Source organism: Geospiza fortis, unplaced genomic scaffold, assembly GCF_000277835.1.
Source record: "Geospiza fortis unplaced genomic scaffold, GeoFor_1.0 scaffold190, whole genome shotgun sequence".
In the NCBI taxonomy this organism is placed as follows: Eukaryota; Metazoa; Chordata; class Aves; order Passeriformes; family Thraupidae; genus Geospiza; species Geospiza fortis.
Window position 1 is genome coordinate 4,702,339 of NW_005054328.1, and position 27,848 is coordinate 4,730,186.

Here is a 27,848-nt window from a genome sequence, read left to right on the forward strand (position 1 = left end):
GCTACAAGTTAACAAAGGCATTTCAGCAGTGCCAAAACATGTCATGCCATGGCACTAGCTAGCAACTTAGCTTTATGAATTTACACACACCCTCTTTCCAAGCAAAACCAGCCAATCCTACCAATGTAAAATGCTGCCATACAGAGCATTTACGTTTCATCAGATGATGCACTTCTGTCTAAGGTATTCAAGAGTTTCCACTTCTGCAATATCTAAATGCCTGTACTTAATCTTTTGTATATGGACATAAAACACACAAGTACACACCTACTGCCAAGCTTTAGAAGGAAGACAACAGCCACCCTTCACCTCTTTTCAATAATTGTTTCTATGGGAGCAAAGACTATGCCAGATGCATAATGCAAGAAACATGGGAGTTTTCCTGAAATTAGGACATTTACACTCAGTAGAAGACAATAACTGCATGCTCTTATGCAAGACTGTCCTTAAGCACCTGCCTTTACAGGGATCCCTTGAGATTTCAAGTTCCAGTTAAAACAGCCAAAGTTTCTGACATTCTTCATCAGTGAAGAGATTCAAGTTATAATTGTGGCAGGATCACATTCACTCTTCTTTAAAATTCTTTGATAGGATTATAAATATAGGAGGTCAGACTTCACATATTGCCTTGAGGACTGAGCGCACCACATGTAATGCACATGTTCTGCAAGCAGGCTCTTTATTGACATACTCCAATGAAATTGTCAGACACTTGACTTACAAACACACCTGCAAGTCACATTTTGCACATGCAGATTTTTGCACATGCAGATTTTTGCACTCTCAATTCACAGAAGAATCTTATTTGCAAAGGATCCCAAGATGTCAATGTTTACAGTCTTAAAAGGAAGTATTTTCTCCAGGCAAATGTTACCAAGTCTTTTCATCAGTGGTCTCAAATGCAGACCTCTGCATGTAACACAGTGTTATTTTGCTAAAAAAATAGAGAAAACATCACAGATATATAAAGCCCCAATAACGCATGAGGAAAATTTTTTATCCAAACACAGCATGACATGAATTTAGATCTGCTGGGTGTTCAGACAGAGTATAAATATGATTTCTTAAAGAAAAAAATTCCGCTTGGGAGATACTTGTGGATTTATATAATTTAATATTCTTAAGGGACTACCTGACTTCATTTACACAATTTGCATCAATCCAAGATTATCCCTGAAAACTTATTTCTTAACTACTATGGACCTGAGTTATGAAAGCATACACTAGCTTAGGTTGGAAGAGAGATTGCCTCATCTGATCCCCTCCTCAAAGCAGAGACAACTAGAGCAGTTTGCCCAGGACCATATTCAGTCAGGTTTGGAATAAATCCCATGGATGGAGATCCCACCACAGCTTCTCCAACATTACAAATGGGGCCACAATGTTTATTCACACTGTAAGGGGAAGGAGAAGATTCAAATATTTGCACCAAAACTTACAGCTGAGAAAATAGCACAGACACATGTCACAGAATAAAACTGAAAAATAAACACAGCTATTCACTTTTTTTATATGTTAATTACTAAAATCTTATTTGAAGTATTCTGACTAGTAGACACATTAGTGAGAAAAAAGCCTAACTTGTAATAGTTCCAAGCTATTTCTGTGAATGGAAGACTTGCTAGTTTTCTCAGTTGAAGTGTATCACTAAAACCAAATTGACAAGAATAAATGTGTACTGCAAAGCTGCACAGTACAATATAACCTTTATACTAAAGCAGGAATTATAATAAAACTGGCTTTATAGTATAAAATGGAAAGCTACAGTCTAATGCTGAAGACACATGGATGGAATAATTTAATGTTAGTGCTTCTGTTTTACAGATGTCTGGTCACAGGAGCAGGAAACTATTTTCTTCCTGACCCAACTGTGTATTTGGAAAAGAGAAAAATCCAAAGAAGACTCATAGGTGGGAAAGAGAGATACCAATTTTTTGTTTAATTAAGTATTTACAGTTCTTAAGGTTAACAGGTGCAGCTTTGGAACAATGCTCTTTGAAGCAAATGTTTGTGGTTACATTTATTTGTAACCACATTGTATTTCTTTATACTTTTGTATTATTTTTGCCTATCATACATGGATTAGTTACACTCTCGAAAAATATTTCCTTCCCCACCCCTAAGACAGACAGGTCTATCTCTCCTTATTTTTTGACATAATAAAGATAGCTGCAAAGTATTGCCACAATACTTGGAGACAGTTATTTTTGTTTTATTATTCCCAGTGCAATCAAAACCTCAGCACACAGTGTTTTACTGCAGTTCAGAAGGCACATCATTCAAAGTTTCAATAATCTGTCATTTAAAACTGACAGATTAATTCTTTCTTCCTTTCCTGAAGAAATTTTTCATTTTCGTAAAAAGCCACTAGAATATCCAGAATTTTTTGCTAAAAAAATACAGAATTAAGATATTAAAATACTGCTATGCTGAATAGCTAGATCTGTGACATTCCATCTGTGATGTTTTGAGAAGTAGGAGTGTTTTTCTGCTATGACCTGAAGTAGGAGCAAAATTGTTTCCTAGTTAAAACACATATAACAATGGGGTAAGACCTGTTTTCTTATGGTTTTCAAGCTATAGGTGGAGAGAAATTCTAGCAATTCAAGCTGAAACAAGCAGTTGGAACTGCTTTAAATGTCTGAAACACATGAAACAATGAGCTGTATCATGTGTCTGAAACACATGAAACAATGAGCTGTATCATGAAGGGACTACCTCAATGCAGAATGAAGGAGGAGAAGGGGACAGAAGGACAGAGAAAGTTTTCTCCTATGATAACATCAATGGTTGAATCAGGGGGCTTCATGAAATTTTACACTTTTCTATATGCAGGAACTCATAAATATTCCAGCCTGGGAAGCTACTACTCTATGATAATAACTGATAATGGCCTTCCTAAGAGCACTGGAGAATAGTTAACCTATGAAAGACAGCACAATTGCAAGCTCTTCACTTGCAAGGAAGGCTGTCCTCATTCTATGCCGACTCCATAAAAAACAAAGGTTGTGGCAACTGCAAATTATAAAAAAGCCTTGTCATCAACAGATGGGTACCTAGAGGCCATATATTACATACTGATAGGAAGACATCCCACATCAGAGAAGAGCAAGGCAGACGGGGAAGAAATGAAGAAATAAATTTTTGTTCTAGAGCCTATAAAATACAATTTTTTTAGGAAAAAATTAAGTATTCATAAATATTTAAAGCCCTGTTGCCATCTTATTGTGAAAGTCCCATACCTTCTTGGTGATTTCTCATGGGCAACTCCTCACAGCACTAACTCCTCCTTCCTCACAACACAGCCAACGAACTCCAATTCTCACCTCAACCACTTAACCCACTCTTTCGTAGCAACTCCTCTTCTTATTGGACACAGCTGTGGCCTATTAAGGGCAGGCCTGTTCCTAATCTTTGGTGATTAGCACGGCTGCAACTCGTCAGGTGTGAGATTACCTTCTGCACTATTCTCTTACATTCTATCCTTCCACAAAGCCCTTTCCAGATTTTTTCCTTAAAAATACCCAAGCACAGCAATACTATGTTACATATTAGTTTTGTAACATTTTTCAAATGTACTATTTTTTAATGCATATGTATCTATATGCATGTAAAGTCATTATTGACTTTTAGTTTCACATTAGTTCATTTGCTTCCAGTGACCTTTATCACCTGGTGATAATGACCAGTATCATTTGGTTATCAAAGAAAATTCATGTGAACAGCTCTGGAAGATTAGAATTTTAAAGTAGGAGTTGATTTTTTTTTGAATGTGAAAGTGGATTTTTTTTATGAAAGTGACTCATAAATTGGTGAGTAGGATAAAGTTTCATAGCCATACTTTACCTGTCTAGGTCACATGTCAGCCTTTCAAAATTCTTAAGAATTGTATAAACCTGAGCATCTTGACCAAGAAAGCAAGGTGGCAATAATCCATGAATATTCAATTGTTGCCTCTCCTCCAAGGTAAAAGCCATGCCCTAAAAAAACAAAAAGAAAAATAAAACCCATGTATAGATGTACACAAGAGATAATTATTTTAAGAAAACTTTTGCAGCAAATCGTAGCCCGGGAAAAGTCAGCATCATAAAATCTATTTAAAATTAAACAGAATTTATAATGGTGCAATTATTTTGGGGAAAAGATTTTATTGAGCCATAAGAAGACCTCTACAGATACAATAACTCCATATCAGCACAGAACAAGTTAACATCTCCTGAGTAGTACAAGAGTAGCACCTGCAAAACTGCTAAATTACAACTGAAGAAAAAAGCAGCCATATATTCATTCCCCTCATTTTCTGCTTTTAATGAGGTCTGTCTGTCCAAAACATCTTCAGAAATTACCCAAGGTACTGTAAGAAAGATGGTGCCTTTACAACAGAAACGTGACTGTGGGTTTAGCATACCAGTATCGAGCACTCTGGCTGCTGAAGTTTTACTCTGCTGTGGTAACTACAGACAGTTAGCTTGCTTACCTAGACAGGTTTCTTGTTTCTGTTTTTGTTGTTTTTTTCTCAGAAATAATCACCTCATAGGGTTGATTCATATGGAATAAAAATTTATTACAAAATCTTCCTGTATCTTACTAGGCTACATTTCGTACAACATTTTTAATCTAAACTTTGAAGTGGCTATGTGACTGTGACTTGAAAAAAGTAGGAACAAAGCCCTAAAGCAACTCCATCACACTATCTGCTATATAATGACATTAATCAAGTTGTTACCTTAAGTGAAATGATGACTCAAGAAAAATATCTTACAGTGAACCCTTTACAAAACATCAAACATTTCCAAAATGTGTTGCTCCTTCCCTAGACAGGAAATGAAGGGAAAGCAAGTTTAATAAAGATGAGCAACTGTTTTGCTGTAGTTCTCCACTTATGCGAGATTTTATTTCCAAATGTGTACACAAAGGCTGCATTTTTTTCCCTAATGAACTTTCTGTGACCACATAGGTCATGAATGTCTTCAGCTGCTATCCCATCTTGAAAAATCATGGAAGAAGGAAGAGTCAACACTCGTCACAAGTTTATTCAGTGTTGATCCCTCTTATCTCCACTAGACTTTTTTGGGCTTAAAAAAGCCACGTGTGCTCATGCACACTTCAGAATCAGTTCCAAGTGACTGGACTTCAGGGAGCTGGATAGTTTTAATGGATCTTCTAGTGCTAGCAGTTAAGTGACAATCCAGTTATTCTCTGCAATTCTTCTTTCCCCTGCTTCCATTAGTCAAATGGAATGAAAAAAATTTCTGAATGTCTGTGTTTGGCTTTACATTAGGAATAAAATATGGACTTTAATTACTATAATAGAGTTTCCCCCCCTTACTGGAAAAAATATTTTATTTTAAAACAAACACATGTGTTACATCTTGCCAAATGCCTTTTTTAAAAAGTACTTCATCTTGGAATAGTCTATTTTCCATGTATTACTACAGCTTTATAGTAAGTGTTAATTTCTTTGGTTACTACGAAAACACAGCACCCACCTACACCCCTAGGATTTATATGGTTAGAAAATCCTTTACTTGAATATTCCTCTATGGCACAGATATTATGAATTCTTCACATTTCCAAGATGAAATGTTAATCATTTACTTTCCCCCTCAGATGCCATATTTACTCAGAAGAAAAGAATTATCATTAAAATATATCGCCTGATAATTTAATAAGAGAAGGCCATTTTATGAAATAAGTGCATCCTATTCCATCTGCTTATATTATGGAAGACTTCAACTATGTAGGATTTATGGTTTATGCCTAGATTTCTTGCACTAGCGTGAAATTTTCTTTTCTACATGAAAATTCTTATTTTTTTCCTGTTTGAAGTGTTGTTTCCCAGCCATCCAGCAGAGAGGGCTCTAGGTCCAGCTTGGTTTACACACTTCTTTCCCTCCCAGAGAGGCATATTTTGTGCACACCTGGATGGGACAGACTTCTGTCATCTAGCATCCAAACTATTATAAACTATGTAGATATTTTTATTCTGTAGCTTGTGTTACAAATGAATTTTTAGAGAAGAACAACAGTATGACAATCTAAAAGCAGCATAAGGGCAAGAGACCACAACCATAAATATTAACCTCTGCCAAATTAGTTTTGATTTATTCACTGCTTTATGCTTCATATACATCACAAAGATGAAAAGTATAGTTATTATCAGCCTTCCCAGTTAAGAGTTTGCAATTCTTCAATAGCTGTATTTCATATGTTTCATTATATCCTCTGGTTTGCTTTTGGTAAAACTAAGTTACTCTTCAGCCACCTCATTACCTTCCTTTCTCAAAGGTCAAAACTTTGGTTAATTTACTTTATTGCTCTTTACATATAAATACCCTTTAGATTTTCCGTTGTACACAGAAAGCTCTCTGAGTTTTCAAGAAATTTAACTCACTGCAAATACATTTAATTTTGCATTTGTCTCTCCATTTGTAATGTTGCAATATTTTGCAATTGTAGCAGTGATTTCTATTACTGCACATCATTCAGTACTCTTTCATTATTTAATGTCTATGGGTTTATCAACTCCACTCTTAACTGTCTGTCCTCTGCTCATAATCTCTAATGCCCCGAAGTCCCTCATCTACAATGTTGGTGTAGTGCACTTACACATACATCAATACCCTTCTTCAGTTGCAGTACTGAAAAAGCACAAAACAGACTAAAAAGCACAGCATCATCTTGTATCAGACAGCTTTTTGCACAGGCTTTCAACACAATTTTCAAGCAGTGCTTGAAAAGACAGACAGCATATTCAAAATACTTCAAGATCCATCTCAGCCTCTGTTCACAGTGAACAGAGACAAGTTTCCTCTCTTAATAGAAACTAGATTGCCCTGACACAGTTTTTCTTCAGATAGAATACCTGAGACTCATATAATTGCTAGGTTTATTTAAACCTTTCTAGAAAAAGAGAGTGTACTAGAGCAATATGTGCATCCTCTCCATGCACTAATGAGATTCAGCTTTACTAAAGGGCAGCCAGTATTCATTGCAGGGATCCTTCTCCAATTTCTCCCAAGACCTAGCCATCTTTTGTTCTAGTAAATCAAAACTTTCACTTTTAAAAAATCCAACTCATTTGGAAGAATAGCTCATCTCCTCCTGTTGGCCTCACTGCAGGTGTGTCACAGAAGTATTAGCCTAAGAGCATGTAGAAGGAGGCTGGCTTAGAAGAGGAAATTATGCCCACATCCAAGGTTCTCTGTCTCAGTGACTCTTTCATCAGTCTCTGGAAGGGAAAAATCAAGGCTCATAAGACTTCAGGGGTTCAGGAGACAACCACCAACAGCAATACTCCAGCTAAAGTACTCACATGTATATTTGAGCCTCCTGTATCCGTGAAGGGGGAAGGAAGAAATGAGGAGGAAGGTGAAAAGGATGTATATCTGGAAGTACCATAATCTCTGAATTGCTGGTCTAACATACTGCTAGAGGAAAATTACAGTCTCTAGACTATTCTGGGATGGACAAGCAAGTTCATCACTGTCTCAGAGTCCATCAAAAAGGAAAAAACTCTTGGTTAAAAAACTCATTCTGTACATCTAAATCATAAAGCACAGTGAACAAATTCCAACAATATTGTGTAAAAAAGCACACAAGTCTGAGGGACTCAGCTATGTTCAACATCTGCTGCCACAGCCGGAAAGAGGAGAGGTGGCACCTTGCCACTCCTTGCAGGCTCCCACCACGGCAGCTGGAACCCCTGAGCAGAGGCCAGGGAGTGCTCTGCCAGACAAAGCTCTGAGAAAACTCCACAGCTGCCTGCAGTACTTGTCTGCTCCAGATTTGAATCATTTTTTTGAACAAATGGACTACAGAACCCCGCAATTCCATTCTTAAAAATTCATTCTTCAAAACAAATGAACAAAAAAAGGACAATGCAAACAAGATGAATGCTTTTGGCTGAAAGACCGAAAACATTCTTCAATTACTAGGGAAGAGCTTTTCCCCCCAGTGCATCCCAAATAAAGAATCAGTGGCATCACTTCCAGTTGCCAGTCACACATCATCCCACGTTGCTCACACCACTTCATGTACAAGTCTCCAGGAGAAATTCAACTGCAGAACTAGATGCAGTCCTTAGGAAATCATGATCTTTGGTATGCATGACTGTTTGCAGGCAATTCTTTTGCTGGTCAAGCTTTAGCCTTCAGCAATTTTGGCTTTTCATACTACATTAGTACTGTTAGGGAGGAATCCAAGTCAAAATTAATTTCTTTTAAGGAAAACTTCTTTGGCTGAGGAAGCAAAAAAATGTATGCATAGTCCTGCTAGGTACGAGCTACATAAAAGCAGCTTCAGACACCTAATGTCATAAACATTTAGGATCAGAATATTAAAAAACCCACACAAACAAACCAACTAAAACCACAACTCTTCAAAATTTCATACATTCAAAGAAATTTTTATAAAACCTCTATAAAAATATAAACACATGGGTTTTCAAGTGTTTAAAGCTACATTTAAGAGTTTAATGATCTGTAAATCCCTTTGAGATATTTTATATAATTTGTGTTTTTTAAAAAAGTCACCTTATGAACAGGCAAAAAGGAAGTTTTACAAGCATTTCCTGTCCATTTTTCACTTTTATTCTCCAAACATGACTTCAGAGAAATTGGATAAATACTTCTAATACTCCATGTCCAACACTCCTGTCAAGGCAGAATACACCAGGAAATACTTAGAATAACTAATCTGAGCACAATACTCCATAATGAAGTCATTCTGCTGAAAACAAATGTGGTTCATGGCAAGAAATTGGTGTTGCAGCAGTACAGTATGGTTAAAGATGTTTCTTCTGTTTTCTCTACCCATACTTGTCATGACTGCCAAAAAATATTACAAGCAGAGACAGCTAATGCAGCCATTTGGGCCAACATCTCTTCTGCAACCAGTGCTTTAGAGCACACCAGTCACAGAAAGTACCCCAGTAGGTAAGAAAAGGGACTGTTTTTTTTTTAATGGTGCAAATTCACACAGATTTCTGTTAAGGTGGTTTCTTTTGGACCTGAAGAAAAAAATATTTCTGCAAAATGTCAGTTTGCATTAACTTAGAGGTTCATGTTTCTTCTTAAGAATATTTGCTGTTAAGTCTACATATAAAAGGGCTTGAAAATCTGAATCTCATTTCAATTTTAAAAAAACCCAAAATCCTCATTATTAAAATTTTGGAGAAAAAAAAGAAGTCCTTTCAAATGGTGTTTATGAAGGCTAGGGAGAAAGACAACAAATACAAATTGATAAGAAGAAAAAATATGCTGAACAGCAGAAAGTTATCACAGTTCAGAGATTAATAGCATGGAGTTAAGAAATGAAAACTGAATATGAAAATACAGATTTTCTGCTGCAATCATCTGGCAACACATACAGACAACAGCTTTGCTTTCAGAAACAAAGGATATCAATAACGATTTATAATGTACACTTTATTTTAAGTCTTATTAGACTAGAAGTAGAAAAGTCACAGTGTGACAGATCTGCTATCTTTCAAAAAAGTTTTTTTTCCCCAAAACTATGCTCAGGTTCTCTATTAGGCATTTCATGAGGCATATTGGCTAGTTCTGGATTATGCATCTCATTAAGGTTTAAAAATCAGTATACTGACTAGTGATTAACAGTCCATTAGATTCTCTGGCAGAGAAAATGTGATTTTCTTGCCTTTCTACAGTACCTAACACAGATCTTGTACAGGTCTTGGCCTACAGCTGAAATCCCTGAATTCGCAATGAATCCTGCTAATTAAGTGCCTTCACTGGAGTTTGAAAAGCCAGACACAGACAGACATCTACCCTGGTTAAGATGAGGAACGAGAAAAGCTAGAGAAGGAAGACTGGTGAAGTGCAAGCAGCAGAATCCGACTAAGATACAGCACTTGTGCTCCTTTTGATAAGCTCCCATGCACAGGCATCCATCAGGACCTGTCAGATTGCAAGGCATGCTGAAGGTAAATAAATAAATTTTAAAAATACAATAGCTGATGGGCACAGCTCTGAACACACAAGAAAAGAAGAAACTGTCCTAGTTTCAGCTATAAAATGCCTAAAGGCACAAGTTTAAGCACTTTTCTTTAAATACAGCTTTTTAACAAGTACTTTAAGTTGAAAAACTATATTGTGACATTTGGCATTTATATTTCAAAACTGTTTTTCTAGACTTGTGGTAGATCTGCTGCATTGCGTTTAACACACAATTTTCTTCCCTAGAAACATCAAGTGACCTGAAGCCTACTCATAGCTCAATTCTAAGTCCATGGGATTTCCAAAAGCAAACGTAAAAAGTCAAGTCAACAGAGGAAACTGAAACAAAAGTCAAAACCAGCTTCCAACAAGGAAAACCCAGATAAATACAGTAGCTAATACACACACCCATGGACTTATGACTCAAAACAAATGCAGATGGCCAGAAGGAGATCAGACTTCTCTTGGCAAATTCATCACGGGAATGTGTAGGCAGCTTGGCAGCCATGCCGTGAGCTGATACAGTGATTGCACACAAGCATGATTCAGACCAGCACAGTATAAATGACACATCACAGCATTCTTATTTTTACAATCCTTTAAGCTAAGGTAAACAATTATCTGAACGTAAGCAAGCAAACCAGTTTTAAGAAACTATTTCTATGTAGGTGTTTTATTATACACATACAGAGTAAAATCTTTTTGCATTGCATAATCTCTCCTCACTCTAATTTTGAGAAGACTGTACTACACAAACAGCAGGCAGTAACAAATAAACAGTAAAAGAAGTCACCAAGATAATAATGTATCAAAATATATCCCATGCTGTGCTTTAATGTAGGAGATGGCTTATGTCTAGTTAAAACTCTAAATTTAGTTATTCATATGCAATATAGGCACCTATCCATCCACGATAATTATAGGATAAAGTTAAAGTTTACTCTAGAATAGGTACCTTGCAGTCACTAATCCAAATTGCTCTAATTACTATATTGACTACAGACCAAATTCAGATTTGCACACATAAGCACTTACTGAGAACTGGGAAGCTCAAAGGTATTGGAACAACCAACATTGCTCATTATGGCAATAGTATCAACTATAAATCCACCGCATAGCAGGCTATCACAGCACCAGGCAACAGCCAGGCACAACACTCCTCTGCATCTCAGGGGGCACTAATTGCCCGTATGTGGCTGCTACATCAAGCCTCTACCATCCTTTTGACTCCTCAATCCACATGTTCTGTTGAAAAACCACATTAGTCTGAATTATTCATACTGTTTGGGATACTTAATCCCAAAGCAACTAGAAAAATTGCTAGAGCTGCATTTGTGCACTCTCAAATCAGAGCTGGCTGTCTCAAAATGTGGCTGTCTCCCTATTGCTGCTCCCACCAGGGAGCTACAACGAACATAGGCATGAGCAAACCGGGACCACAACAACATCCCAATTCTGTTTGTAAGAGCAGCTAAATTAATAACAGACTTAATAATTAATACCAGCTGTGGTCTGTGTGTCTCCTGACTCAACTGCCTAGCAGAGATATCGCACCAGTGAAGAGACACCTGTCTCGGCTCTCTTGGTTGCCCCTAGCAGAGACCGAACAGCCACCTAAAACACAGTTTAAACTACAGAGCCAGAGAAGCTGAGCAGATATTCTTTTGCTGGGATTTGGGTTTGTTGTGGTTTGTTTTGGGGTTTTTTTTTTGTCCCTGGATATTTCTGAGCCATTTTTATTCTTTTATAACTCCTTTGGGATGTACTGACCCTCAAAGATTACTACTTGGGAAAGCTCTGCCTATGGGAACCAGCCACAAGAGCAGTTTACCACATCACTTACAAACTTGTCAAGTGTGTTCTTATGACAGATTTTAGTTTTCAATACAGTTTACCCATGCTATAGATTAAAGACACTGGTTGTAGGCCACTTCAGAGCTCTAGCCCCCTGGATGAAGTATGGTAACAAAAATAATTTTGTTAATTACCACCTTCGTCAATACTGTTTGTCTTCTAAAGATGCATCAATGCACAGATTTATTTTTAAATATTAAATTTATATAATAATAGCATAATAAATTATAATTTGAACAATAGTTGTTTTTTTAAAATAAAGATGTAAAAATAAAAAGCAGTTTTACTAGACCATACCTGAAATTCTACTTAAAATAATAATTTACTTGTATAATAGATGCTATGAGTCAGTTCCCTATATCTGTAATATGTAACTCCAATCAAAGGATGCTTGCAATGCTATCAGTGGAATAACTGACACGGAATCCCTATTTACAAAGGGAATTTAGATTAAAATAATGACAGCTGACATAAAATATATTGTTAACCAGAATTATGCCAAACAAAACACCAAATAATACCTCTCTAACTGTACAGTTTTACAAATAAAGCACAGTCGCCAGGCACGCAGTCTCCAATATACAATATTTACATTTGCAAAATCAGGTGTTATTTGAGAGTCAGGCATGATTTCCATGTAAGTAGGAGAAGAATTTCAGTAACTGCCAAAAATCCCATCTGTCTGAAATAAGTACTTAACCAAATACAGGTCAGTAAGCCCTGAAATCCTGAGGGGATTTGATAAACCTGATATGCTTAACAGATTTTATTGTTACCTTTCAGAGACTAAACAGACTACCAACTACTGTATTCTAGGCTTCTGACAGGACTAAGCAACTAATTTCACTTCACTGGCATGATAAACAATTAACAAAAATAAATATTTTAAATACCCTAACACAGAGTTGTGTTGAGCAAAGAACAATCTCAATGCTGTGGTCTTTGCTTCTACTACTACTACTACAATGGTGCACACTCTCCCTGCTGTCCCAAGTGGTGACAGGGGCACTGGCCAGCCTGGCGAACTACAGAGGTGTGACCCGAGAGCTGAAGGCACTGTCATGTTGAGCAGCACCAGGCACACAGATTATTGGGTCACTCATGGGTAGTGTACTGTTTTACTGCGCCTAAAGTGATGTGTCTACTCAGAATTAGTCCTCTGGGCACCCTCCACAGACTGAGGGAAGTGCGACCCTAGGTGGTGCCCTTTTCTCTTTTTTAGGATTATAATGAACTATTTCAGACAAAATAAATTACATTAATACTTTCCATTGTCATGGGTAATCTATAATTACAGTATTTCTATTACCACAGCCTGGTAATGTGATCTGTAAGCCTTTCTGTCACATACATTTATTGCATATATTACATACCTATCAAGCATTTCCCATTCTACGGATGGAAACTTACTTTCCTTTAATTATCTCAGTCTAAGGGGTAGTAGTACATGTAAACATGAAAAAAGCCTACGCAAACTATTTATTTGGGAGCTTATTACATCCAGTCTTGGCATTTTTTCTCAGAACTGGGCAGTACTCTGAAACCAATTATAAAGCCACATGAAAAATTTACACTCTGAATGTACCTGATCTATAAGCACAGCCTTAATTGCTATCAGACAGGCATTCAATTTTTGCTGTAACCACAGGCATCCTACTTACAATACTCTCTTGCAAATACTTTCCTTCTTGCTGAAAAGTCACTGAAGATTCATGTTATCATGAACAAAATGACAAAAAAATTTGCCAATTGAAGACTTTGAGTAAGTCACTATTATTTTTCCATTTTGAATTCTTAAACATGCTATCTAGCCGTCAATAGACACAGTCATTAGTAGAACCACAGGCTGAGACAATTATAGCATCTGAAACAGCGGCTATGGGTACACATTGTCATATATCATACACCTTCCTGAAAATTGTAATCTTACCTGAACTTTGCTACAATTTTGTTTGGTTTCATCACTTTAGATTAAGACAGGAGGAAAATACAATGAAGGGCCAGATAGACTGAAAAGGCAAACTCTTTAAAACTCAACATGGAAAAAAAGACACAACTACTCTAAAACTTTAGTGTGAGCTCAGATTTTGTAACCTAAAATTGTTACTTAACCAGTCCTACAGAGACAGCAAAGTCATGCAAAGCTTTCCAGAGTATGCAAAAAGTTATCTGATTGAAGGAAGATATCTACTAATGGCAGAACAATTTCATTTAAAATTGCTGCACCAGCTGCATTCATACAGCTCTGCTTTTGCCAAACAACGTGCCTATCAATAGTATCTGCTTGCATAGAAAAGATTAGACTGAAAAAAATCACAGAAAAAGCTGTGATAAAATAGGGTATATCACTTTTCTTTTTATTTGACTGCTCTCCAAAAGAGCTTGACTCATCAAAGCAAACAGCAGACTGAAGGAAAGTGAGCATTATGGAAATAAAATCTGAGTGGTAGTTAAGGAAAACAGCCAATATAAAACCATCTGAATTTGCTATCAGGCACATAAGAGCTCTACCTGAAAGAAAATTCGCGAAAGTGGAAAAATGACAAGAATCCCCTCCCAGGAGACCTGATGCATTTCAAGTGCTACCGTTTTCAAAGCAAACCAAGGATTCGTTGCCCTTTTATCTAATTGTGCCACACACAGAAATTAGAGTCTAAAACAACATGAAAACTAAAACTAGACAGAAAAAAATCCACCAAAACCCCACCAAAACAAAACAACAAACAAACCAAGAACCAATCCCTTATGTTAAAAACCAATTTTCTATGTTGATGTTGAAAAATATAACCTGACAATAAACATTAAACACAAGCCTATTTGAATCTGAAGGAAATATTGCTTCTCTATTCTAACTTTTCACATTTCCTGTAATGTAACTATGCAGACCCATTATAAGCTTTTACTATCTACATAACAGAATAACAGCTCCCTTTCCTAAAAGAAAGTATGATGCCAGACCCATCACTTGTACAAAATAAGAGTATCTTGCTTAAATCTAATTAATCTGGAGTGAGCTTTAACCACTGTCCTTGGTGTAAGCTTGTTCTGGACACACTGAGATAGCAGACCTAGAAACACAGCATCTACACAAGACAGTATGGAGCAACCAGGAACACAGAGGAGGAAGAAGTTTTGAGACAAACTGGCCAAACATAGTATTTTCAGACTAATAGCTAAGGCATTAAAAAAAAAAACCAAAAAATCATTTATGCAGTGAAGTCAGAGTAAAATAAAATGACAGATCTAAGGAAATACTTCAAACAGTATTTCTTAAGTCTAACATGGGGTCCTTAAGCTTGAGATACTGATTCACAGCATATTTTAGGCAACAATGAGAGATGCAGTTAAGAAAGATGAAAGATCATCAATTTTCACCAATTTTATAACCTTTGTAGTGAACTACAAATTAAGTCTGTCCATTTCTTGAAACCTTTCAACAATCCAGAGTAATATTAGCATGTCAACCAGACCAGTAACACCAATATTAAGCCCCTTTCATGCAAAATTGAACAAAAAATCCACTTACAAAACCAACTCAGACATTTGCATTCTATTTGTTTATTAATTTCCACATTACAAACCAGCACACTAAACTTACTTTCTTAGTTCCTAAAGTTCAAATAGCATATTCTTTTTACAGAAAATGGAAATATGCAAAAGACCACAGATACTAAGGGCTATATTAAGAAAAAAATCCTCTCCAACAAAGTCCTACTGAAATCCACGTCCCAGTGGATCCACAGCTCTTGAACATGAAGCATCACTTCCAGCCCTGATCACCCAAGAGGAAGTTTCCGATGGGGCACATTAACTTTCTGTGCATTGTTACGGAAATGAAGGAGGGAGTACTGGTTGTTTCACATGGAAAGTGCAGACACTTTGCTGCTTTAATTAAATGAATTTTAGTGTTTACCAGGTACCTGGTGGTTGAAAGACCAGCTGACAAAGAAAACCATAGTGCAGAAATATTAGTTCATCTAGCACAGGCAATATAGCCATAGCCATCACAGAAGTTTTATTAGTTTTACTATTTCTACACATATTTGAGAGCATATCTTATTTCCAGGCTCGCAGTAAGTAGATACTCTTCACATGCATTTGTTGCATACTGTTACAGGAATTCCCACATGAGAATGTCAAGGATCTGCACTGTCTTCAAGGGCAAAAAATAGGGAGATAAGAAAAGAAACAGTAACAAGAAAACCCAGCAGAGACAGATTTTGACACTAAGACAAAATTTTCCATTTCTAGGCTTCATTCTTTTTCTCTAAAAGATTAAAGGATCACAATAAAATGGCTGAAAAGCTCATATAACAAAACGCATACTTTTTTTCTGAACTCAAATGGCAAAACAAATGGAACCAACGGTATTTCAAAGAGCACAAAAATCTGCTCTTTAGTTTTAGTCAATCGAACTGCCTTTGGGGGGTTTCAGAAGCTTATGGTAGGAACTTGAAATGGAAAAGTAGATCAAATTCATTGTGGCGGTTGTACCTTGGCTATTTATACTGTAGTGACACTGCCAGATGCTAGTCAGACCATTTCACAAGCAGGCATAGGAGCCTTCAGATATTCACAATCACTCCTAATGATTATGTACTGAGAACTTAATGGCAAGCTTCACAACAAAACAAAATCCTTCATTTCACCACTGGTCTTGACTGTTTTGGCAAAGGTTACACTACTTGCTGTGTGAAGTGGGAGTGGCAACCTTCCAAACCAGGATGACTGGTTTCAAGAGGGACTAGTTAGACTCTCCTTCCCCAAAAGTGTTGGTCTCAAAAATAGTTTCTGCTGTTGTACAGAAGCATCAGTATTAAGTCTCTCAGCATAGCAAAGCAATCCTTGAAAGAAACAGATTTCTTTCACCAGTACTGGCATGCAAAATAAGACCATATGTCTAAGCTATAATATGCAAGATTTTCCAAAGACAGCTTATTTTTCTAGTAAGAAGTGTAATTTACATAGACTGAACTTTAGGATTCATTTACAAGATTCATGAGAAAAACTGGCTTCCTTATAGTGTAGAAAAACCACTGCTCACAGGGAGCAAGCATTAATACTGCAAAGTCACTAGCCTTACTGGGGACACCAACCCAATTTAGTTACGTTTATCTGCCTCTCACAGTGGCCAAGAGGAGTAGCTGACTTTTCTAGAAGAAAAGTAAGAACAGTAAGGAACAACAAGGAGTTGCTGCTGAAAGAGCATGACAGTAAGCATGACAGTAAGCAGAAAAAGCAAGCCAAACTGGTGTGGCTGAAAGCAACGGGAATGGAAAAATTAAGCAGAAGGCCCAAGCAGATGGAGAATGAAGAGCCAGCAAAGCAAGTGAAACAGTAACAGGATTTATTTTCAATGAATAACTGAAAGAGAGCTCAAAGGTAGGAGTCACGGACAAAACAGAGCAAGTCCAACCTGCGTAAGGAACACTAAGATCAGAGAACACACACGAACGAATGCAAATGTGAAGGCTGAAAAAATGAACCTCAGATGAAGACAAGAAGGAAAAAACAGGTGCTGCAAGTAATTGTGCCAGAAGAGCTTTGGACTGCTGCAATCTGCTTCACACACACAGCACACACAAAGAACCTTACTTTGCCGTCTGTTCCTAATTATGCCTGGATTGAAAGCTCAAATCACACTGCAAAAGGCAACATTTCTTTTCTCAGGCAGGGGTGGGCAGCATTATCCCACTGGAAGCTCACAAGGATGAATCCAGAACCCCAGCCAGCTTTCAGCGGGAATTACAAATCACACAATTTAGAGGGGAATATGAGGGTCCCTCAAACAAAGCAGGTACCCAAAACACATCATCAATGGGGAAAGCATCTCTCAGTTTGGCAAATTTTTAAAGCTGAAATCTTCAAATTACTGTGTTGAACCAGAACTATTTATTAGTCTTCTGTAAAATGAATGCTTTTGTTTAAGAGCTTAAACTAGTCTATCATTAGTAGTACTACAGAAAACATTAAAAATCCTTCTACTAGATACTCTTAATTTATTCCACATGTGGGAGAATGAACTGAGAGGCATTTAGAGATTTCTAACCTTTTACATTCTAAAGTAGGGACACAGGTTGTGAAAGGTATATATGTGACTCAAATAAACACAGATAATTAGAAAATTCTGATTGTATGTGTCCAGAATCCACATTTATCCTGTTACACATACAGACATATTCTTGAAAAACTAGGTAACTTCCTCCATAGACTACACAATTTGTCAAAGAAACATCTTCTGGCACAAACAACAAAAGGAAAACACAATATAAAAGTAATTAAGTCTCAAAGGTTTTAGTTTGGGTTGCTACCTATGATATACTGCAGTATCTAATGCTTGTCATTTCTCAAGTGTCAGTGATAGCCAAGTTTGTTACCTAAAAGTAGGTCAGGAGAACCTCTCAGCTGGGCTCATGTAGCTCTGCAGATCAGTAGATCTTGTACTAACAACTGTGTCAAGTTTGAATGCCTTCTCATTCTTTGCTATCAGTTACACTGTTAAAGAAATCTGCCCGTTCAAAACCAAAAACCAGTCAACTCACATTCTTCTAAGAGGAATTTTACATTACAGGAAATTCAGAAACCTTCAGAAATAAAACATTTTTTCTTGTTTTTTTGTTTCAGATGAAACCTTGAGTGAAAAAAGACAGCACTGGCAGAAGTCCACAATAAAATTCCAGAGATTTAGCATATCTTCTAACCCATTAACACAAAACTTATCTAGATCATTACATATGTTTTCACTCACTTCAGACAAATGCACAACAATATTACAAAAATCACCATTGCTTACTCTGTTTACAAAACAACACTAATTTCTTTCTGCTCTTTGCTTTCCATAAGCTTTCCAAGCATTTGTACTGATTTTAGATGTATGGTCTGACTTCAGGGGTGGATTATTTAATAAAGGAATTGTAACATCCATAAATAATACTGCAGGCAGCTTGAATAAAATCCAAGTAAAAGAAAACATATCACTATATGTCTTCTTCTTCCTCCATCATCATTCCACAAATCCAACCACATGCTGGGGTCTGAAACAGCTGACCAGAAATTGAAAATATCTGCTCATATTAGCACTATTTGATAGATAATTATCACTGGAGAGGGAGCAGGTCTAGACTGCTTCCTATTGTTTGATTTTTTTTTATTTACTTTTTTTCCTTCTAAAGAGAGGAAATCACTAAAATATATCATGAACTTTCTCCAAAGTTAGATAGGAAAAAAGTCATGCCAACATCAGACACTTCTAAGGGGCCGCAATTCAGATGCCCTACATAGGCTTGTTTTTAGGGGCAGATACATATAAGAGCACTCAACAAAATATGATACAGATAAGAGCACTCAACAAAAAATGTTTTAGTTATTACTTTGTGGATGTAATGAACTCACACATCACTTCATATTTTCCTGGCAGCTAAAGTCCCCATTAAAGCAATTATAAACTTTACATCTAAAGTATTTGATTGAGAAAAAAAATTTTGTCTTTAAGTTGATTCAATGTGCATGAGAGATATAAAACCACGAATGACAACACTTTACCCTAGTACCTATTGGGTTGAGAAATGAAAAACAACAACTGATAAAAATAAGGGGATTTCTTGGGTTAATATCTTTTAGTAGTACCTAACATGTACATATTTGGCACTTTGGCTGTACCAAAGTGAAAAAAGAAATTCTGCTTTTAACCAGATAATTTACAGTCCCACGTAACCCATAGTACCACTGCATACTTAACCATCTGAACCATCCTTACCCATTTATATTAGCTTTCATTGTTCCCTAGAAGTTAGATGTCACTATTATGAATCAATCTGAACAAAGTATTTTTAAAAAATATAGAAAACCAGTTAAAAACTGGACATAAATTTAAGAGAACAAATGTTTATAATGTAGTTGCCCATGAAGTCCAAAGCATTATTATATGCACAGAGTTCATGACAGTCACAAATACAAGAGAACCATGCAGCTTGGAAAGGCCTTAAGGAGGTCCACTGGTCCAGCCCTACTCAGAGCAGGTCCAGCTGGGCCAGGATGCTCAAGGTCATCTCCAGGTGAGTACTGATTGTCTCCAAGGATGGAGATTCCACTTCTCTCTAAGCAGCCTCCCACTGCACTTGACTGTCCTCAATTTTTCCTTCTATTTTTCCTCAGAACTATTTCAAATTTTCCACACTCAAACTTGTCTTCCTGGCCTCTGACTCTTCCACTGTGTCACCAGGTCAGCCAGGTCTCTTCCTACAGGCCTCCTTTCCTCTTGTTTCCCAGCCAGTTCTCTTGCACAGAGTTATTCTATCCTCACTGCTGGGCTGCTCATCTGCCTTTATCTAAATTCATGACATTCCTGTCAGCCCATTTTCCATCATTTCTAGGTCACTCCAAAAAGCAGCCTGCCTTATAACATGTGCAGTCCTCAGGCTTGCAGACAGTGCAGTCTCTCTCATTACACAGCTCATCATACAGATGCTAAATTGTTCAGCCCATTATGCTTTAACCACAGTATTTCATTATCTGAAATAACAATTTTGCTCTACTTCCCAGTGGAACAGAAATCGTAAGTAGAGCATAAAAGTAGTGGTCTGAACTGAGCAGCTCTCAACATTGCTCCCAAGTTTCCTCTCATACAAGTAAAATTTAGAATGAGCCATGTGTAATTTCTGTGATACCCATGTGAATTTTAACTTTCTCTCTGAAGGCTTTTCTCATATCGTTGAGTTCCTTATCTTCCCTCGGCGTGGCTGGCCTTCCTTCAGCCTCTATTCCCCTGTGGTCCTTGACAAGATTTTCTGGATTGTGGGGTTTGTTTGGGTTTGGATTTGTATTTTGTTTCTAAATTCAGGTTTTTAGAAACTGAAAGGATTAGTTTTCAATAATTCTTTAAAAATGAAAAAAAAAAGTCGCAGAAATATCTTTTTTAAAGATAATTCTAAGTATTTATTTTCACATTCTTATTTTAGAAAATGAGTAAGAGGTTCTAAGAAACCTCTTCTAACTTCATCTTTCTCTGGGAAGAATATAGCAGTTTATTTGTTTCTCTGTTCAACGGGTGAATACTCTGCAACCAAAGAAAGCATAATAAATATCTGATAATTACTAGCAGCTTACTGCGCTTATTTGAATCAAACTTTTCAATTTTGAGGAAAATTTTTATAGCATCATCTACTGGTCTTCCATGAGAAACTTTTATTTGGGATTATGAAAAGTGGGCAAATTATTCTAACCTCATTTTTTCCAACTAACAATATCATGTTATCCATAGTTTAATGTAACTTAATGTAAATTACTAATGGCTGAAAGATACACATATCGTGTTCTTTGTACTGTCCTAATTATAATTAATACCACTTCTAAGTTAGATCAGAAAAATATTTATAGCCTCAACATGATTTCTTTGTTTCAGCATTGTTCTTAGATAATCAGAGAGAGACAATTTCTTTCCTCAGTATTTATATTGTGTTCACTCACATTATTTGACAAAGTAGAAAATCTAAAGTCTGACTTTGTAAAAAAATGACATTGCTGAGGGATTTTGTATGTCAATTCTGAGCCCTGAAGAGTTGTAAGTAAAAAAAGAAGAAACAAACAAAAAAGCCAGTGGACATTGCAGAAACATTAAAGTACCCTGATTCTGAGAGGATTACCAAACCTACCAATATTGTATTGTTAAACAGCTCCAGTTATCACAGTTCAACAATAATTCTCCACAGTATCAGTTAATGGATTAATATATTTTAAGGTAAAATTCCAGAAGAGATCATTTTCGTCCACATACAGAAAAATAATTCAGAATATATTTTTTTTAACCCTACAGATGGTAAGATGCATCAGCAAAGGACAGGGGAGAGGGAGAGAGAGAGAGAGATGCCTCTCTCGGGGACATTGCTTCAGCTCAGACCCTGCAGGTACCAAGCCCCAGCAGAGCTCTGTGTCTGCTCGTGTCCAGCACAGGCCCAGCCCACACAGAGCCAGTACAGATGGCTGTGCCAGGCTGGGTCGCATGGAGGGAATCCCAAACTCCAGCCAAGCAGTTTCATGAGCAACAGCCCCACTGGATGTGCCAACAGAAGAATGCTTTTGGAAGATCAGTTCCTGTTGTCTAAGACAGCAACAAAGCTATGCTGACAAAACACTTCCTCCTGCAAGGCACACACCCTATCTCCATGAGAGGGCTCTACTGACACAGCTGCTTCAGCAGAGCCTCTGTTCAGCCCTCCACGAAATCACTGCCCATCCCTCCCCAAGAGAACCTTTGAGAGCTCTTCACATCATTGCCATAAAAAACGAAGTGAGTCTGGTTAAATAATTTTTGGTCTGTATCTTGTTTCTGCTCAACAGCCTGTGTGAACCACCCTTTAAACACATACACTCACAAAAAAAAACTGCTTCAATCTGGTCACACATTTGCAACCAAATGAAATGAAAACTAATATATAACCCTGGTTAATGCAGTACCACATCTGAAATTAAGAGTGTTGTTACTCTCTTTGCTTAAGGGAGAGCTGATAGCAATGTCACACATCATTTCTTGAAGCAGAGTAGGGGAAATGGAACACCAGTCAGGACACACTTACACAACCTGAAGTTCAGCCCCTTGAATGAGGTGATTCTTGCATGCACTTCACCAGCTTTCTCTTATATAAATACAAGAAAACACCCAACTACTCTGACAATAAAAAAATATTCTGGAAACCCTTCAGGCTGGGACACTTAAAAATGCTAAAGTACGCAATTTGTATTCTGCCTTGGTTTTCAAAACTCCTATCCAGACCTGCTCTATATCCTATAAATGAATGTTTTACATTTTGTCAAGGATTAGTGTCTAACCATTAGAAGATTTACAGAACCATGTAAAAACAGTTTTCTAGGTGATCATTCTATTACAGGACTTTTTAACTCTAGGAAGTTTCTTCCTGGATATACACACAGCAGAGAACCAAAATAAAAATCAGAGCATACATCACCAATACTAATGAATATAAACACTGTTGTATGTTCTTTCCCACACTTCCCATATCTGAGAATTCATGGGAAAGCCGGCCTGCAGATGTCTTACAAGGTATCAGAACATGTTTTACCTAAAAAGCTGGTTCTTTATTCCATTCTTCAATTCTGCGTTTTGGCAAAACAAGCTCTAAGATCCCTTTATTAATTTGTTTTATGGGGTTTGTGCCTGAACAAATATGCAGAAAAACGTATTAATGGAGGGCCTACACATTTTTTTCAAAAACATGAGAGTTTGAGAATTTAAATGCTGTATGTTCCTGCCAGCATGAGGAGCTGCTGATTAATTAAGATCCTGGCAGTGGATCAGCAATGGGTAAGGCTGATAGACCAGCCTTTCTCACCCACTGAAACCTAGATCAGATGCAACTGTTTGTATTTGAACTGGCACTAAGAAATTGAAAGACAGGCTTTATAACATTATTCTATCAGCTTAACAGCATCAAGGCAGTTAGCTATTTAATTCTTTTTAATGGCTCCTATGAAATAGTACTTTATCAAGACATTAGACAGGAACATAGCAATAGCCATCCAGCAGTGGTAAGAGATGCAGGTATTTGAGCACTTGGTTTGATCACTGTATGTCACCACATGCATATGTTACTAGTAGCTATGGACATTGGACCCCACCTAATTTTTAGAACACCAGTTAAGGTAAGCACAGCAGAAATATTTTCATCATCTAACTCAGAGACGCTATCTTATATTCACAGAGCGAGCACTGCTCCTAAGTGAGAAGGTTTTCACTACATTTAAGCGGAAAAAAGTAAAACGTTGTACATAGGCAGGCCTACATGTCAATCTTTTCACTATTTCATCATTACATTCTAACAAATCCCATACTCCTCTCAACTACAGCAAATTATCTGTAGGTAGCAAGCCAGCAGTATTTTAAGTTGCCTTTGCTGGTTTTAGCAACTCACTCAGCTGGGGCAGATGACATCTTGGAAATGACAGGACACTCCCAGGAAGGTGCTGCCTGCATTTGGTGCATGTCAAATCTCACTGATCTCATTACAGGTGAAATTCTCTCACTTCCTTTTTATGAGAAGGATGGCTGCTCAAGCAGAAACAAACCACAGTATATCAGCACTAACTTTAAGCCCCAGCAAAATCATAAAATGCATCTGATCAAAGTGAAATTTGTATAAAGGTTATTGTCTTCTCTTGCATGAATTTAAACCACAGCATACATCTGTGTACATTTAAAACATACAATGAAACATTTTTACTGCACTAAAACATGTTGGGGCCTACACAGGATTGCCAAAACCCTGACAACTAAAGGCTTTGAATCCCTTATTTCCTAATGATATATATTAGGTACATGCACATTAGGTATTTTGCTTGAACTGGAGGCAGTCTTTTGAATCAAATTTCCTGGCTGTCACCACTCACTATATTTCACTCATGTTGTGGAACAGTCTTGTAGCACTTGAAGTCAATTCTTTTTGGATAAAAAGTAGTTAGAAATAGGTTCCAGAAGTTCATCTAATATGCCTGAACTGTAAGTAGACATTCAGTTCATGGGGTCAGATTACAGGTAGCTCAAAAGTACAAAAAGAACCTAAACCAACCAAACACAAAACCACCACAAATATTCTGCTCACTACCAAAGGAAACAAAACAAACAAAATAGAAATTAAAAAAAAATTAATAGCTCCAAGCCTCAAAATCTCATTAAAAATCCTTAACATTATATTGTGGGTGTCTGATCTACAGATCTATGCCATTTCCTACTGAAAATACAGGCCATCAACCACAGCATTTACTACTTGCATACTGGTTGCAAATGTATACATGTGAGCACATAGCTTTATTTAAGATTTAAGAGATTGGTATGGAAACTACTCTAATATGACCACAGGCTACAGCAAGTGTTATGTTTTTCTCTCCAACAGAAGAAAGAAAAATGTCACATTCTTTTTTATTACGTACTTGTTAGATTTCCACTGACACGTTAACATAAGCAAGAATAATATGATTAAATTATTCTGAGTTGTGCAGTCATAAGAATTGCACATGACTCAGAACAACTGCAAATTGAAAAAAACAGCTTTACCTCCAAGAGGAACTACAGCAACAGATTTTGGCTTTCTCTCTGAAGAAGTTCCTGATCGGTAGTGATTCTGACTTATGAAGCCTTTTTTTGTGCTACTTCTACTCTATTATCATTGATTAAGTCAAGTGCAGCCCCAATGTGTCTTCTTTATTGCCAGCCAAGCTTTACAGTTTACTCCTATCTCTTGTAACCCCATAGTTAGCAAACCTCTAGCAGACAAGTTTCTTCTCTAGTCACCAAGATTGCTGAGCCTGAAGAGCTCCAGCTTGTTTGAAGGTCTAGAACACAAGGAAGGTGGTCAGTTGCCCACTAAATGACATGGGGATTGCTTTACACCTTTGAAGTAGACAGCACATTCAGCAACCTTTCAGTGCAGTGGGACAAGCTGTTTAAGGAACTCAAACGTAAAAGTATACAGGCATCCCTCTTTCCTCTAGGCTATAGGTCCATCAGGCTCCTTTTGATCTGGTTTCATTACATTCCCACATGTTGAAGTATTTTGAAGCTGTCCCTGCTTTGTCCCCTAGATAAGCTCCAGGGGTCCCCTTTCAACCCAAATTATTCTGTGACTGAGTCTCAGTTTCTAAGCTACTATTAGGGCATCCAGAAAACACTGAGAATCCAAGCAAAACCTAAAGCTGTAAAACAGCTTTAAGAAAGGTACTTGGCATGGGAACAGCTGTGAGCTGAAAATACACAGAAAAAACAGAACTAAAGATTCCAAATATAAGAGGCAGAATTCTAGCAAGACCAATTATCCCCTTTTTCAACTGAGTGAAATCAGTCATGACAGCAAGACCACGCTTTCAACTCTTAACTACAGCAACCTATCTGTAGGTTGCTAGCCATGAGAGTTTCAAGTTGCCACTATTAGATTTTTGTATTACTTTATTTAGTAACAGACGTAGTAGTTACTTTAATAATTCACTCAACTGGAGCAGAAGACAGCTTGACACGGTTTCTGTGAAGGCTTTTAAAACCTTCCTTTTAGGTCTCCTCTGCAGCATACTTGGGCTTGCAGTTTAATTTACAAGTACCAAAACCTAAATGAGCTGAGGAGAGTAAAAACAACTAGGGTATAGAAAATTAAAAAAAAAAAAAAAAATCATCACAGCTTAGCTGCTCTGTAGACCCAGCCAGAAGGTTCTCAATCTGTGAAATTAAGTTCCTTAGTGATGATGGGGTTGTTCACTTAGTAGTTATTAGAAGAATTCCTTGAAATTACTATGAACAACTTTGCTTCAGAAACAGCCCCAGATGGCCTCCTCTCAGGCCAGAAAGAGCAGGGCTGGATGAGAACTAAAGAGTTCTGATAGACCTTCCCCTCACAACAGCTACTTACACAAACAGAATGAACGCTTACTGGACTAAGTATTTCCCCAGCTTCTAGCTGCCCTAATTACTCTGTATTTCCTTTACAGAAGTGCTGATTTCAAAGTCACACACTCACAAAAATCACACTTTCAAAATTCCACAAATAGCAGCAGGGGAACCAGAAACACAATAACTTCTCTTTTCTTAAAGTATTCCAAAACTTGCACAATATTGCTAAGAGACACCTATTCAACAAAATTTACAAGTTTGACATAGAGGTCATGCACATAGGCAATATGTATGCAAACACTTCCTCCTGCTGCTGTTTTTGTAAGAAGAATATAAATGCTTAGCCAAGTAACTAAAATCTCTGACTGCAGCAGGTAGCAGTAATAGTAATCCCATCCCATACCAGGCTGGCAAACTGTTCTTGTTCCTTGAGTACATACAAGGTAAGTCTCTAGATCACAGCTCCCAGTTCTTTAATCTCCTTTATTTCTGCTAGAACAACAACAGAACAAGACACAAGCAATCCAGGAGGTAAATGAAATGTGTCAGAGATGATATAGGAGATTCTGGGTGAACTAGTCAGGGGTGATGTGAAACTGGGTTTGCTTTTCACAAATTAGGAAGACCTGACTGGGAATACAATAATCAATGCCAGCCTTAGGTGTAATGACCATGAACTAGTACAGTTCAAGATCATAAGTGAACAGAAAAAAGCAAGCAGGAAATCACAGACTGGACCTAAGCCAAGGGTAAATCATCCCTGATCAACCTGATTGCCTTCCATGGCAAAACGACTGCACTTACAGACAAGCGAAGACAGAATATGCCATTTATGTCACTTTAAGCAAGGCTTTGATAACTGGATCTAAAAAAATCCATGCACCCAAGTTGGGATATCACAGTGTAGATGGGTGGACAACCAGCTGGGTAAAAGGCTGCTCTTGGATGATAGGGCTAAGAAGGAATCACTTAATGGGTTCCACTGCACCTCCCAGTACGTATGAGTGCTGCAGGAGTCTGTAACAGGACCCATCCTGTTTAACATCTTTATCAATGACCTGGAGAGGGCAGTGGAGCACAAAATCACCAGGTGTGCAGGTGGCACCAAACAGGGGCAATTGTGGATACACACACCCAAGAGCAGGGCTGGCATCCAAAGGGACTTAGCCTGGAGAAATGGGCTGACAGGAAGATTACGAAATCCAACAAAGACAAATGCAAAATGCTGCAATCCAGAAAGTAAATACAGGCTGCAATGGTTTGGGCTGGTGACACACTGACTGGCTGGGAAGTGGGTCTGTCAAAAAGGACGTGGTGGACAGCAAACTGAGCAGGAGGCACCGGTGTGCACAGGCAAAGGCAGCCAATAGTATCCTGGGCTGTATCAGCAGCAGTATGGTATGACATGGGCTGAGGGAAATGATCATCCTGCTTACTTGGCACTCATTAGACTGCAGAGGCCAACTCTGACTCCCTAATATTGGAAAGACATTGATAGACTTGAGCAAGTTCAGTAAAGGGCAACCAAGATAATGTGGGGTGAAGCACACCCCCAATTATGGAACTAAGCTTTTTCAGCCTGGAAAAGAATGTTTGGGGAGGAACCTAAGAGCAGCCTTCCAGCACCTATGCTGAGGCTATCTAGAAGA

At 37.5% G+C, this 27,848-nt stretch overlaps 1 protein-coding gene across 1 annotated transcript in view; it reads right to left on the minus strand.

The window, feature by feature from the left end:
• Nucleotides 1-27,848, minus strand: part of ME1 (malic enzyme 1) — a 155,735-nt gene that overhangs the window by 113,630 nt on the left and 14,257 nt on the right. The window contains exon 2 of the mRNA XM_031057147.1: nucleotides 3,847-3,980. Coding sequence (XP_030913007.1) covers nucleotides 3,847-3,977 — 131 coding nt within the window. The 5' untranslated portion in view covers nucleotides 3,978-3,980. The remainder of the gene's footprint in view (nucleotides 1-3,846; nucleotides 3,981-27,848) is intronic.